General features: G+C 42.9%; 1 protein-coding gene across 1 annotated transcript; it reads left to right on the forward strand.

Annotated features, from left to right (window-relative positions):
* Positions 1-5,446: 5,446 nt before the first annotated feature.
* On the forward strand, positions 5,447-9,491 carry LOC127014740 (cytochrome c oxidase subunit 7A2, mitochondrial). The gene is made up of 4 exons (XM_050894279.1): positions 5,447-5,498; positions 6,779-6,868; positions 8,348-8,432; positions 9,285-9,491. The coding sequence occupies exons 1-4, from the start codon at positions 5,463-5,465 to the stop codon at positions 9,341-9,343; spliced, it is 270 nt and encodes an 89-aa protein (XP_050750236.1). The 5' UTR covers positions 5,447-5,462; the 3' UTR covers positions 9,344-9,491.
* Positions 9,492-13,837: the final 4,346 nt, after the last annotated feature.

Consider the following 13,837-nt stretch of genomic DNA (forward strand, 5'->3'; position numbering starts at 1 on the left):
CTTTGTGTTTGTCACTTGAAATGCAAATATATTCCACTTCATTCATAATCCTTATCTTTTTCCAAGTAGGAAATGCTGCTTTTTGGGCTGTGTTCAAAATTAAAGTATTTTTCTATCTCTACCTTAAAATATTTTTCAATGCCTTACCTTTTTTCTACTGACTATAGCTGTCAGTGCTTCTTTGACCTTCTTAATGAAGTACACCAGGATGAGAATTGCTGTCTGTTTTTTGTTACAATTAAGCTTTTTCTCTGAGAGCCTGTAGCAGTAAATACTTGTCAGGCAATATGCTTGATGGGCAGTGTGCCTGAGGAGCTTAAAATGCTTATAAGAGCTTAAAATATTAGGTCAAATTTGTAAACTCTTCCTTCAGTCATGCTCATTTGTCTTGATGTCATGTTGATAACTATGGAGATCCTTGGATTTTGTATTTCTTACAAGTTGCCCATATGTCACGAGTTCAAAGATGAAACCACGGCGTCCCTGTCTGACCTTGTCAGGGCAGTGTCACTGTCCTGGTGTTCAGTGTCATGTGTTGCATTTGGATTTGGCCACCTGTGACCTGGTTCTTCAGTGGCATCCTTCACAGGTATTCGCTACCAGGGTTCAGAACTACAAAGAGCAATACCTTGCTTTCTGAGTGCCAGTTAGGCGCTTTCCAAGTCTTACCCAACTGAGGCAGTGCCCAAAGTGTGAGAGATTATAAGCTTTCTGGAGGCTGCTGCTGTTATGAGGGTCTGCTGTTATGTGAGAGATTATAAGCTTTCTGGAGGGTCTGCTTACGAACGAATCCTGGAGACGGTAATTTGGGAAACTAGGATATGTCCCTGTCTTATGCAAGAGCTCTCCAAACAAATTCTCTTGTGTGAGACCAGCTTCCTACTGGTTTCTTGTAAAAAATCTACATCCCTGTAACAAAGCAGATTGTCACTTCAGGTGTTTTTTTTAACTGCATCAGGCTATTGGGGGAGCTGTCAACTGTGTTTTGCTGAGTCAGAGTTACCAGCTTATAACTGGAATGTGAAGGATCCTTCACAGCCTTTGCCTCCCAAGGTCACGCTGGTACTGAAACTACATTCTCAGCAGCATGGTTTTGCTTTAATTATGAATGTTAAACCTTGAAGAATGCAAGCCTTGTCTTTTTTTATAGAATTCTCCGTGGGAGGAAAGGCCGTGACAGTCCAGGGTCAAGTAATATCTGCAAGCATATGTATCTGTTTGAATCCATCAAATAGAGCAATGAACATGGCTGGCATTTGGATTGGATTCACAGGAGGCGTTATTGACTGCACCTTTCTCTCAGATGCCCTACTTGCAGTGGGAAAATAAGGGTTACAATGTCTATAGACAGACAGATGTCCAAGACCGAGTTGAAACGACTATGTGGTGGAAAAATGTGACTAAGTCTAAAGCAGAATGTACCTACAGTTACTTAAAGTTCCTGATTGGAATGCAGCCGCTGAAGACAAAGAACAAGGCGTAACCATAGAGTAATCTGGGAGCACTGCAAATGATTCTGATCTTCAAAGTTCCCGTGACAAGAATATGGTTTCTGATCTTGCCTGAAAATTTGTGATCTACCCTTGGTACTACATAAGTTTGTTTTTTATAAAAGTTCGATATTTGTGTTACCTGGGGTTGTTCCCTGTAACTGAACTAACTAGCTATGATGAGTTAGAAATGAAGAGGGCAATAACGCAAAGGCCTTCAGGAAGGTCTGCAATATCAATCTTAAAATCAAGCCAGTCCCATGAGGGTTTTGTATTGACCTAGTCAGTGAGTTTAAAAAAAAAACCACCAAACACAAAACCACCCAACACCCCAAAATGTTCCACATATCGAATACTTGTCTGTATTGAACAGCCTGCCAAAAATTCTCACTTTCAAAGTAGGAGAAAAAATGTGAAAATCCAAGCCAATTTTATTCCTGCTCTGTCAGCAACGTGGCCAGTTTATGGAAGAGGCTGCTTCTAGCAGTGTGAAAATGGACTCTCAGGTAGAAAGCCCAGTTGCAAAAGTTCTTTTTTTTGTAGTAGTAGTAGTAGTGGCAGTATTAATTTTTCCACAGATCAGCAGCAGTATTTTCAACTAAAAATATCCTATGTTCTAGCTTACGGAACCTGTTATGATCACTCTATTGCCTTCTGTGCCTAAATGTGAAGTCTAATCTTACTTGACAGTTTCAATTAAGACTAAAGTCCATTACGAAATGGCCTGAAGAATTAGCAGATCCTTGTATGACCCGAGTCTCAAATAAGAAACTACCTTCCTGTAAGCCTCCCATTCCAAAGATGCTCAGCCTGTGTTTGAAAATAAAGTAATACTGTCCATCATTTGAGTTATACCAACTGCTGCTAGAAAGTCTGAAGTTGGAAAATTATCTTTCTTATTTCCTATTGGGAATGAAATAGAGAGGAATAAAAGCATAAGTCAATAATTAACGAAGCTCAAGAAGTTTGAAAAAAAAATTGAAAGAAAGTAGGTGGAATTCTTTTTCACCGGACCCTGACTTCAGATAAAGATGACATAAAAGAAACAACTCAAGCAAACTGAATACCAGAGTTATGTACAAGTTTAATTGAGTTTGTACCTGAGGATTGTGCCCAGATTTTGCAAAATAAAACGGTGAGATGTTTTAAGTAGTGTTAGAGGGCCAGGAATGTCATTAGTGACCTCATTAATTCTGTTATGAAAATGGGAAAGATTGGACTATGATATTCTTGGAAGAAATGAAAATATGATTGTCTCCAGGCTCGCCTACTGAGGTCTGGGGTTATGTGGTTGATGTTAGTGTATGCTTCACAATAGATGCTTGTAAACTTCTGAACAATCTTTGTTCTTTCTGCCAGCAAGTTCTTTTAATGCAATTTTATTGTATTATACAACTCAAAGTAACTTGGAAAATGGTTATACTAAGATAGAATACAGCGTGTTTTCTCTCTTCTTACACAATGTAGCTTTTAACTGGGTTAGTCAATTATTTTGTTTGCAAGAAAAAAATGAAACCAGTGGGCAGGCAAGACTCAGGAGGAGGTTTAAAAAATTGTCATTTTCAGCTGCACTAGGGGTTTCTGCTTCCACAGTTGGGTTGAATGTTCACTCAGTTGTTCGTGTGATCTCTTTAGCAGGGTTTACACACCCTTCTATTATTGGTTTAAGAGGTAAAATATTTTTTTGTGATGAATGCTTATTAACACGTAGATTAACAGCCCTGTGTTCATTCTGGCTTAAACAAAACTGTTTAACAATGAGTTTTGATTAACAATTTTATTATTCTTCAATACAATACATGCAAAAGTTACTCTATCTAGTTAGGAAAAAGCAGTCTGAGTTTGCTTCTAGTGAAATATCCTCACCCTGAGGTGGCAAGTTGCTGTTTCTCTTTCCCTCAAGTTTTCATTTCTTCATAAATTAGTCAACACTGAAGACACCAGCTGTGCTTGCTCTGAGCAGTCATCTGGTAGCTTTGGTACGTAACCCACATGCCAAGCTTTAAGTATGGCCTTTCTGTTGTAAAGTGTATTTTGACAGACAATAGCACTGAAGCTCAGATTCAGACATATCAGAAAAGGGTCCACACAGCAGAAATTAAGCAATAATAATTTTTCTGGGGATTATAATCCTTTTACCAGTATCTAAATACAACTGAGTGTATAAAAATCAGAATACAAATATTACATGCACTCATAAGATGAAAGATTGCAAGAGGAATGAATGGAAATCTATCTTGCAGTAGTAGTAATGTATTCTAAGTGTTATTTTATAATAGTACTGCTTGAGTGTTTGAAAACTATTTGTTAAATAATGCATCCAATTTCCTCCTTTGTTACAACACATCATATTTCTCCATGACTATACTTTCTAAATGGTATTTTTAATATTCTACTCAGCTAAGTCTATACCTATAAATACTTCTTCATCTTTGCGTTTTTAGTTTCTTTCTGGGGCAGCTCATCAGATTGAGAAGTGCTGTGCTTTGAGATACGATCCTTGTTACTTCCATACTAAATTCAGCACTAATTTGCTGTGTTTGACACACGTTATTCATCATGAGGTTTGGCACCAGTGCAAAAGCAGCGTAATGCCAAAACCTGAGTGCACTGCAACTGCAGCAAAGCCAGGAAATCGTGTTCCTGACAGCATTGTATTTCAGCGTAAGGTTGAAGCATGAGAAGATGCAATTATGGGGCTACATCTGCAATGCAGAAAAAACACAGGCTTCTCAGAGCACCTTCTTGAAGGGCAAACAGATTCTTCCGTTAGAATCGAATAAGCTTGCATTTCATACAAATCTGGCATTACTTCACTGTCTGTAATTATATGTCATGAAACATGAAACTGAAGTCAGGCTTGCTTTTTTCACCTGTAGAGTACTCGGTATCCCTGCTACTAATGGAGGTTGACACAGTGGGCAGGTACATGTTTTAGTTTTGTTTTTTTCTGTGTGCAGTGGCTCAACAAGGGATGCCCCATCTATCCCAAGGCTGTAAGACCCACTCGGCTGGGTCAGACCCAGGCTCTGCCTAGCTCAGTGTCCTGCCTCCAGTGATGGCCAAAGGGGATGTCCAGGGAGTCCATATGAACAGAAGCAGCCCACGGTGGTACTCCCCTGTGACGTGCTTCCAGCCCTCTGCAAGTCTGAAACTTTTTAATGAAAGGTGATTTTAAAATCTGTATGTAGCAGCTCTGAGGGATGTTTCTTTCACAGACTTGCCAAAGTGCCCTTTGAAGGCAGGGAAGCAGCCGGCAGCGCCAGGATCCTGCAGCAACAAAGTTCCCCAGTTTGCGCTGCATGGTGTGGAGAAATACCTCCTGGTTTAAAGCCGCACCTAGGTGCCTCAACTGCCCTATGCTCCTTGTTGCTGGAGATGTTACCGCTCCTTCCTCACCTTCCCTATCCCACTCTCGGTGTTGTGGGGCTCATCTCTGCTTCCCGGGCCCCGAAACCAGACAAACATCCCACCGGACCAAACACTGGACACGACTCGTGCCTAACAGGGGGTGCGGGGCCTGGGCCTGGGCTGCCCCCTCTCACCCGCCCGGAGACGGCTCCTCGCGTAGCGGCCCCCTCCCGCTGCCTCCCCCACCTCAGGGCGGGGACCCTTCTGCGCTGCGGCGCCGCCCGCCGACGTTGTTTTACTGGGGAAAGACTGTCGTGGGAGCGTGAGGAGGGGAACAGCCTTTTTTAGGCCAGCCTGGAAACAGCCGGGGCGCGCTCCCGCACCGGCCCGCTCCTGCCCGAGCCCCTGCGCAGCAGCCCGACCCGCCGCCGCCGCCGCCATCTTCTGCCGCACCCTCCCACGCCCCCCGCCGGGAGGGCTGACGCGACTGGCGAGGCGGGGCGGCGCTGTAGGCTTTTGCGGCGGCGCTCTGGGCGCGCCGCGCGGCTGCCTCTGTGGTACCATCGGTGGGGGCGGGGGAGCTGCTTCCGCTTCCGCTGCCCTTGTTGCCGGCGGGAGGTGATGGGACCAAGAGCCGCGATGTGGCGGAACCTGCTGGTGAGGCCGCCGGGCCGGGCCGGGCTGGGCAGGGCCGGGCTGGGCAGGGCCTGGCCGGGCCGGGGGAGCAGCCCGCGACCGCCGCGGCTGCCGCTGTGTCAGCCCGCCGCGGGGCTGCCGAGCCTGGCGGGGCGCGGCGGGGCGGGGGTGTGTGTGGGCGGGCTGGCTCCCTCAGGGGCTGTCGGCGCCCTCCCGGGTGCCCGCCCGGGCTGCGGGACCCGGCCGCCTGGTGACCTCCCTGCCGGCCGCGCTAATGCCGGTTGCTGCTGAAGGAGCTGCTTTGGGGCAGGGCGGGGCGGGGGGGGGAAGTGTTACATTTGAGGTCCTGGCCCACTCGCTCCACCTAGTGCTGAGCTGTGGGTACTTGAAGGGGTGGGAGTTGAGTCAGTGGGTCGAGGGTACGCTTAGTCCGTCTCTAAGGAGATAAATTTTATAGTGTGTTTATTTGGGGTGGGTGAGGGGAGGAGGTGTGTTGTTGTGTTACTCGCAGCCGGCATCATCTGGATGTTTGCCCCGCGGCTGCATTTTTAGTGGTGGTAATTTTGCGGAGGAGGATCAATGTTATGAATGTTGCTTGAAGGAAACTGCTGGCAGCTTAGTGGTACAGCTGGCTTTTAGCTTTGAGACTTGACATGTTAGCGGAGGCAGACTTTGAGCCATTGGAAGAATTATAGATCGTTGGTTCTGGTGGCCTGACCTGTGCTAACGAGCACTTATATGATCTGACTATGGAAACAGATTCTAGCTTAGGACACAGCAGGATGTCTTTAAACTGTATGTGTGAGGGGGTGCCTTCACCAGCTCCTGTGCTGGTGGCTAGCAGGTGAACTGCAGCTATGACAGAAGATCCTTGTCTGCAGAAACGTGTTTGTCTTAAATATTATTGTCCCTATCGCTAGAGTCAGACACAGTAAATGGTGCCTAAAACTGAGATCTAAGGGGCAGAGGTCAAGATTTCCCCTAAAAGGATGCTAATTATGAAGGTTATGCTGCAGATCCATAAATCTGTTGTGTCTTACTGAAAGTAATCTTCCCGAGGTTTTTGCTTTTTACATAACCAATCGGTCCTTTACGTAGTCTGTTGAAAGATTGACTGAATTCAAAACCAGTGGGTTTTGGTGAAGTTTTGTTTGTTTGTTTGTTTGTTTGTTTTTAAAGACTTTGCTTTCTTCCTGTCCCTCCCACTTCTATCTTACTTTTAAAAGAAACTATTTCTACCCAGTGTGGATATAGCTGAAAAATTTCACTGTTTTTAAAACACTGTTTATCTTTTATTTCAGGGTCTTCGCCAAATTTCCCAGAGGACCATAAGCACTGCTTCACGTAGGCAGTTTGAAAACAGAGTTCCTGAGAAGCAGAAGCTTTTTCAGGTATTGAGTGAGCACTGATAGTAGAATAATGTTAGTAGAATAACAAGGTTTTAGTAGATCATAATTACATATGTTTTGTTTGTAAAGAACTGGTGAAAGTCCTCTTTACATCTGAGGTGAGCTCTTGAAATTAGGTGTATGACTACAGTGTTTGAAATCAGCAGTTATTTTCTACAGAGATTAAGAGTATTTGTACATGCATACTTCACTTGCTGACTCTAGGGTTTGTGACCCTGTGAAATGATTTGTACCCGAGTTTCTTATGAGTAGTAGGTACTGTACGAAGATAAAGTACTCTGAAATGAGAGGAGATGGGGCAGTAGGTCCTAAGAACAAATAGAGAAAAACAGCAAGTGAGAGAACAGAAGTACAGTGAAAAGTTAAACCTGCAATCTTACAGCTGTATCCAATAGCTCATAGATGAGCCCCATAATTCTTAATGAGGATGTGGTATTATTATACTTGTCAGTTATGAAAACAGTAAAGGTCTTAAGGGATTGGATTCACTCCTAGAAAATTATTGAATCTTTAAAAATAATGTCTGAATTACTCTCTTCTTGATCGATTGGGCCACCTAGTGAGAACTAGTGGTTCTTCAAATGCCAAAGCAGTGGCTGTTCACGAGCATATGCCCAACTGTGAGCCATAACGTGGAGCAGTAGCTTCATACTGAGGACAGAGTAGACTGGGCTTCAGCGATATGAACAGGAAAAAGTATGTTAGAAGCCCCAGTTTAATAGTTTTTGTGTCCTGTTGCTTTCGTTTCCCCTGAAAGAGGAAGCCAGTCTTGTTGGGACCCTGCCTAAGGAGCACAGTGTTCACTGCGAGCCCAGGGAAGTGGGATGTTGGTGATGGGTGAGGTCAGAGGTTCTGTTTCTGCTGGCGGAGATCTCCAGGTGTATCTCTTCCTCCTCCCATTCCTTTCTTGTGGGGCAGCAAGTGAAGCTGGGCTGGGTTGCGGGTCACCAGCACTGGAGGCCGGCTTGAATTCCAGAGCAGCGTGAACTTGCTGACAAGGGTAAAGATCATGTGGATCTGGTGTCTAGGAGTTTTACTTCAGGTGGAGCAAAACAATTTCCTGTATGACACCAAGTGGCAGTAGAGGCTCCTCCCCTTGTCACTCCCTATAGCAGGGATTGACTCTGCTGGAGACGGATGGGAAGTTTCTAGGGATGGTAATCATATCCTGTACACCCGAGGGGGCTGGCAACGGGTGTCAGAAGTGTTTAGGCATCTGCCAATCACTGCTTTAGAAATAAATGTGCACATCGTTTACTATACTTCCCTAGTGAGTGATCAGCTGATACCAGAGTGAAAGCTTGAAAGACAAAGCGGAATCTAAATAAGGTTCAATGTCTTTTGGGAGTTGGGGAGATAATTTGGGGAAGCAATTCTTGTTCTGGGTAGTTCTAGTTATATTAACACAATATTGCAAGAACTGTATTTAAATAGTTTCTTTTTGTCACTTGTTTCCATTAGGAGGATAATGGCATCCCAGTGTATCTTAAAGGTGGTGTAATGGATAATCTGTTGTATAGAGTCACCATGGGTATTACAGTTTTTGGTAAGGTTAATACTAAAATATTTATGCTTTGGTACAATTTCCAATGTGCTAATATTAAAATACTTTTTCTTTGGTACAGTCTCCAACATGACAGGTGTTTCTTCTGTAAATTAGTTACACAGTTCCTTCAGTCTGTTCTTTAGAACATGCAAAATGCATGTAGAGAGGGGGGGAAAAAAAACATTTGGATGTACTATATATTTATTTGTGCTTTCTCAAGTTTAGCTTTTCAGATGGCCCTTTTTCCCCATGACTGATAGTACTATGGGCTGAATACTCCTTCAGAATTCATGTATGGTGTTAGAGAAAACTAGAACTACTTAGAAAGCTTATTCTGAAAAGGAGTAAAATGTAATTATAGCACATACATATACCAGTTTTCTCACTAGCCTGACCTTTTAGTGCTAGGTGATAGTTGATGTGCTGAGGTTTCACATGCTGTGAAAACCAGCAGAATATATCCAAGCTTCATGATGCTGTATATATTTAACCTTTATGTTGCTTGTTAAATAATTTTGTAGTAGCCTTTAACTTAAATATGTTGATCTAATGGATTTTCAGTTCAGTTACTTTAAAGATAAATAACCGTTACTTTATGATCATCTGTGTAGGTTCCAGAAACATGCCTCTCCCCCTTCTTTTTTTCTGTTTCTTTATTTAAGGATTTTTTTCTCTAAAATATGAATTGCCAGAAATAAAAAATCGTTGAGATGTGGCTATGGAAATGTGTTGTGTCTGAATTGCAACTGCTTATTGTCAATATTTCTTCTGGAACAAACTGGGAAAGTAAAGCTGACTTGAAAGGAATTCTGTTTACTATTCTGAAAATGTCTTCTCTGTCTCTTAATTCAGGAACAGCCTATGTTGTTTACGAGCTGCTTGTCGCTTCAATGCCCAAGAAGCAGAAATGATTCCAGTTCAGGATGCCTCAGTGGCTAGCATCTCTTCGTCCAATTCCATGTGACTACGATGGCAGCTTATAAGCAGCTGGCTTAATGCTTGGAATCATAATTTAATTGTGACATGTTAACTGCAATCAATAAAGCAGTTTTTACGTTGTGTTGTGGTGGTCTGGGCTGTATCATGTGTTCTACATTCAAGTGCTTTTTACTTCCAGTAAATGTACGTTGAGTTGATCAGTATGCAGAGCTTTGAATTGTGAGCCTCTCTTCTTTGTATGTGTATGGTTTATGTTAGTACTTCAAAGGTGGGTTAAATACCCTGAATCCCTATGAGAAAGTGATATCTTGTCTTTATTATAGGATTTCCCTCTGCTTGGTTTAGTGGAGCAAATTAATCTTACAATAAATGATTAGGATTAGATTAAACCTGTGTGGAAATGAATGTTGAGGACTTGATTATGCTGTATCTTTGCTGTCAGCTGCTGGAAGTGGACTGTAATATATCTAGAAATAGAGGAATCTGATTCCTGATCACCATCCAAAGGTGACAGGTTTTACTATGTAGACGTGGTAACACTGTCCTCTGCAGCTTCAGGGGCTTAGAAGTAGTCTCAGTTGAACTCAGCACCTTCATCTAATAGATTTTTTTTTTTTTTCCAGTGGCTTTTCTCTGTTACAGCTTAATGGAACATCATATTTCCTGAAAAGAATGAAGATTTCTACACATGCAAATATGATTAGCAAGTGGTCATGTATTTATCTTGCTGCCCATGAAATCAACATATATATGTTAATCATGATTAAGACTTGGTAATCTTCCAACATTGCCTCACGTTTTGAGTGGCTAAAGCCAGCTTGTTCTCAGTAGTGTAAATAAAGCAATCAGTTCTTTAGCATAAAATAAGAAAAAAAGGTTACTAGAGAATTTGAGGGTGTTCTAGAGCAAATAGTGAAGTGGAGGAGGGGCACAATAAGTGTGGGGGGCACAATTAACTGTACTAGTGCAGTGCTAGAATTTCTCTATTGGTAAGGTTTACAGTGACTGTTAATTAGGCAAATACTCTGGCAGTTGACTGCTAATTTGATCTAGGCTGAACTGGACCCTATTAAGCCAGAAATACTGAAGATACTGAAGGCAGTGCTTATAAAAGCTCCAAATTCATATTAATAATTTTTGTCAGTTTTTAATGCTCTTTTGGAAGGATTTCTCCGGCACACTCTCTAACTTTGAGGATAGGCTAAATGCTTAGAGAGACTGCCTTCTGTCTCTACGAATTGTACTCTTCTGTAGTTTGAGAATAGGACTGCTCCATGTCTGTAGGGTAGGAGCAGATCTAGTTCATAAGCACACACCGGGTTAAGTGGATTAGGATTCAAACAATTGTAGCATAGTTTGGGTTGGGAGGGACCTCTGAAGGTCAATTGGTCCAATCTTCTGCTTAGAGCAGTGCCACTTCAGGGCTATGTTGGGTTGCCGAGGGCCTTGGACAGTCACACAGGGAGTATCTCCAAGGATGGAGATTCTACAGCCTCTCTGCAACCTGCTCCAGGGTTTCACTCTCTTTTCTCTGAAGAGTGTCTTTCTTCTTCTGGGATACAGGAATACGTGTGTTTAAAGGATGGTTGTTAGCTTTCCTGTAACACAGCGCTAAAGGAAGCCACAATTGCACTTGACTGCTTCCACCTAGACGACCACAAATTTTACAAACTTAAAGCAGGTATCTTTCAATGTCTTACGTTAAGACCTCTCGCAGAAAATGAGGCAAAAGCTGTAGGCATGGCTGAGTTTTAGGTTGCTGCTACTCCTTCGTGTCAGGGTGTCAGTACCTGCTGCTTCTAAAGCTCAGTCAACGCTACAGTTTCTGGGAGAGCTGTCAGCTCTGCTCCAATGTCATTTCTACTGGGTCACTCCAAACTTTCTGGCAGCAATTTGAGCGATGTGCATTAAGCTATGTTATGTGCCTTAGCAATAACATGGTTAAGGAGTGCTCACCTGCTATGTTTCACCAGCAGGACTGTATGACAGCTCTCTGCGTATGTAGAGACACAACAAATGGCTGATAAAGCTAATGGTTTGATCGTGATCCTTTCCAAAGTCGTCCTCTTTCGGTGGCTGAGGTGGTGTTTATCAGCTTGCTATGACACTGACAACCACAAATGAATGCAACTGGAGATCCATCCGTGTTAGGGGGGAGAAGAATTTGATTGTGGTTTAGAATTGGGCAGGGATACCCAGTAATAACTATTAGCTTCTATCATGTATTTAGGAACCAGCCTTATATCCGAAGCAGCTAGTGCTGTCAGTGAAAATGCCTGCTCTATGAAAACTGCTTCTAGGAAGCATCTTTAAGTTGGTGAGTACGAGAATCACTTGTAAGCTACCCTGACGCCTCTTACTAGCTTGACTATTGCAATCACTGGGGAAGAACATCTCTGGGAACCAGTGGTAGCTGTGCATCTCTGGTTAGGTTTAATGTTCCTAACACAATTTGTGCCTTTGTAGCCTTCCTGTCAAGTTGCTACTTGTGGGTTGTTATGCTGAAAGTCTGGTGTTGACTCTGTAACTAACAGAGCTTCTAAAAAAAAAAAAAAATTCCATCAAAATAATCCTTTTGTTTCTCTTCTCAAAGAAACAGTGGGTTTTCCAAAATGTGAAAATGAGCGCAAAAATCTAGCTTCCCACTACAGTACTATTTTAAGCCTCTTGTGGATTAAGTTTGCTTAGAATTTTTCATTGCTATCCTGGAGAACCAGAGTATGCTTTTTAAACTTGAGGCAAACTGGAATAGAAGGGCCAGTGTACTCTGAACTCTCTAGTAGAACCAAAAATCTTAAAAAATGAGAGTGGGGGAATACCCCTCAGTGGTAGTCTCTCTGCATAGGTGGGTTTGGCCAACTGCATGACTAAAAGAGTAAGAACTGCCTGGATGGATGTCTCAGAAGAAGGTTTGGGAAATGGGGTACAGCTTATCTTGAGGTGAAGATTGATGCCTACAAGGAAGAGAAACCTCACAGCGCAGTGAACTATACTTCACAGCATGTGAAGGAATCAGTCTGCTCTCTGTGACACTGGTAAGGCTTCTGCTGCTGCCGTGTGCCCAGGGTTACTACCAAGATGTGGACCAAGTGGTGGGCATCTGGAAGGCAGCATAAGGAAAGATCAAAATCTTTAAAAAGCCCACATCCTTTCCCACCAGCAGGAATTATGAAGAATATTGAAAGAAGGACAATTGTTTAAATAGTCTAAATTATAAAAATCCTGTGATGAGCTAGGCAGTAAATGTGCATTTCTGTGTGCAACCGAAGCAGACCCTGCAGCCGTTCTTGTTCTCGTAATCAACCGCATGTCAGAGCCCGCTGTCTCAGGAACGGCGGCAGCTTGTGAGCTGTGCTTGCAGGCAGCAGCCCTGGTGGGAGGGCGTGTGGGGTAAATGCAAGCTAGGAAAAAGAGCTTAGTACTACAAAGCGATCAGTATTTATAGGCAGAGCCTTGAAATGTTATTTAAATGAATACCAAATGACAAAAAATTGTTCTGGCAGAGGTTGGTCTAGTAACCCCAAAACGTATCCCTGGAGTCTGCAGCTGGAGGCAGGCGGGAGAGCGGCTGGCATTGCCAGGGCTGCGGGGTGCTGCTGCCGGGCGCTCACGGGGTGGCGTGCGCAAGCCGTGGGTCTGCCAGCGCCTCTGGATTTTTTCTGCTGCAGGAGCAGCAGGAGGATGAAGCCAAACAAAAACCCACAGTCAGCTGCTCAGCACCATTTTCTGGGACCGCATGACAAAGCTGACAGCGAAATTCCCATCTACTGTTCAGTCTATATGTGTAATTTGTTGCAGGCATGTCCACATCACAAGCTGCCAGAAGGTGTAAACTAGGTGCCTATACTGCCTGTACTGTCTTTCTCTAGGAAAATGCAAAAAGAGAGCTATGCATCTTTTCTAGGGCTAAAATTAACGGAAAGTCTTTGGAAGTACCTGAAGATCTCACCTTCAATCTCCGTATGGGTATTTTATGAGTATAAGAAAATAAAATAAGCAACATCTATTACTCCTTGCTAATGTGCAAAAATGATAAATTTTAAAAAATAAAATTGTCATTAATATGAAGTCATAGACAGCTAGCAGTTAACACCCTCAAATTGTGTGCTTTTCTTGTCTGATTCTGTTACTTTAGTGCTTAATTACCATCCTTAAATCAATATTTTCTGGAGTTAGGTATTATACTGATGTACAATATTGCTACCTTACTGCAGTCCTACTTTTGATTTGTGTTTAGGCAATAGACATGCTATTTTTCCCCCAAAGAGATTTCATGTAAACTTTATTTTCTGTTTCAGTTTTTTTTTTTCAGTAAACTGTAAAATTTATTTTTCAGTTACTGTTATTAGAAATGGTAGCTATGATTTTTTTATATTTTGCTTTAAAGGATGGGAAAGCCTCCTGGAGCTGAGGACATGGGAATGCTGTCCTGGCTTCCACTGAGCTGGATTGTTCTAAATGTCACC

The sequence above is a fragment of the Gymnogyps californianus genome, chromosome 3 (assembly GCF_018139145.2).
Source record: "Gymnogyps californianus isolate 813 chromosome 3, ASM1813914v2, whole genome shotgun sequence".
NCBI classification, from domain to species: domain Eukaryota; kingdom Metazoa; phylum Chordata; class Aves; order Accipitriformes; family Cathartidae; genus Gymnogyps; species Gymnogyps californianus.

Bases quoted from the DNA above. Each gene is read 5' to 3' on its own strand.
- LOC127014740 (XM_050894279.1), top strand. From the start codon at position 5,463: ATGGGACCAAGAGCCGCGATGTGGCGGAACCTGCTG. The intron at 6,869-8,347 runs GTATTGAGTGAG...TGTTTCCATTAG, and splicing joins AGAAGCAGAAGCTTTTTCAG to GAGGATAATGGCATCCCAGT. The intron at 8,433-9,284 runs GTAAGGTTAATA...CTCTTAATTCAG, and splicing joins CATGGGTATTACAGTTTTTG to GAACAGCCTATGTTGTTTAC.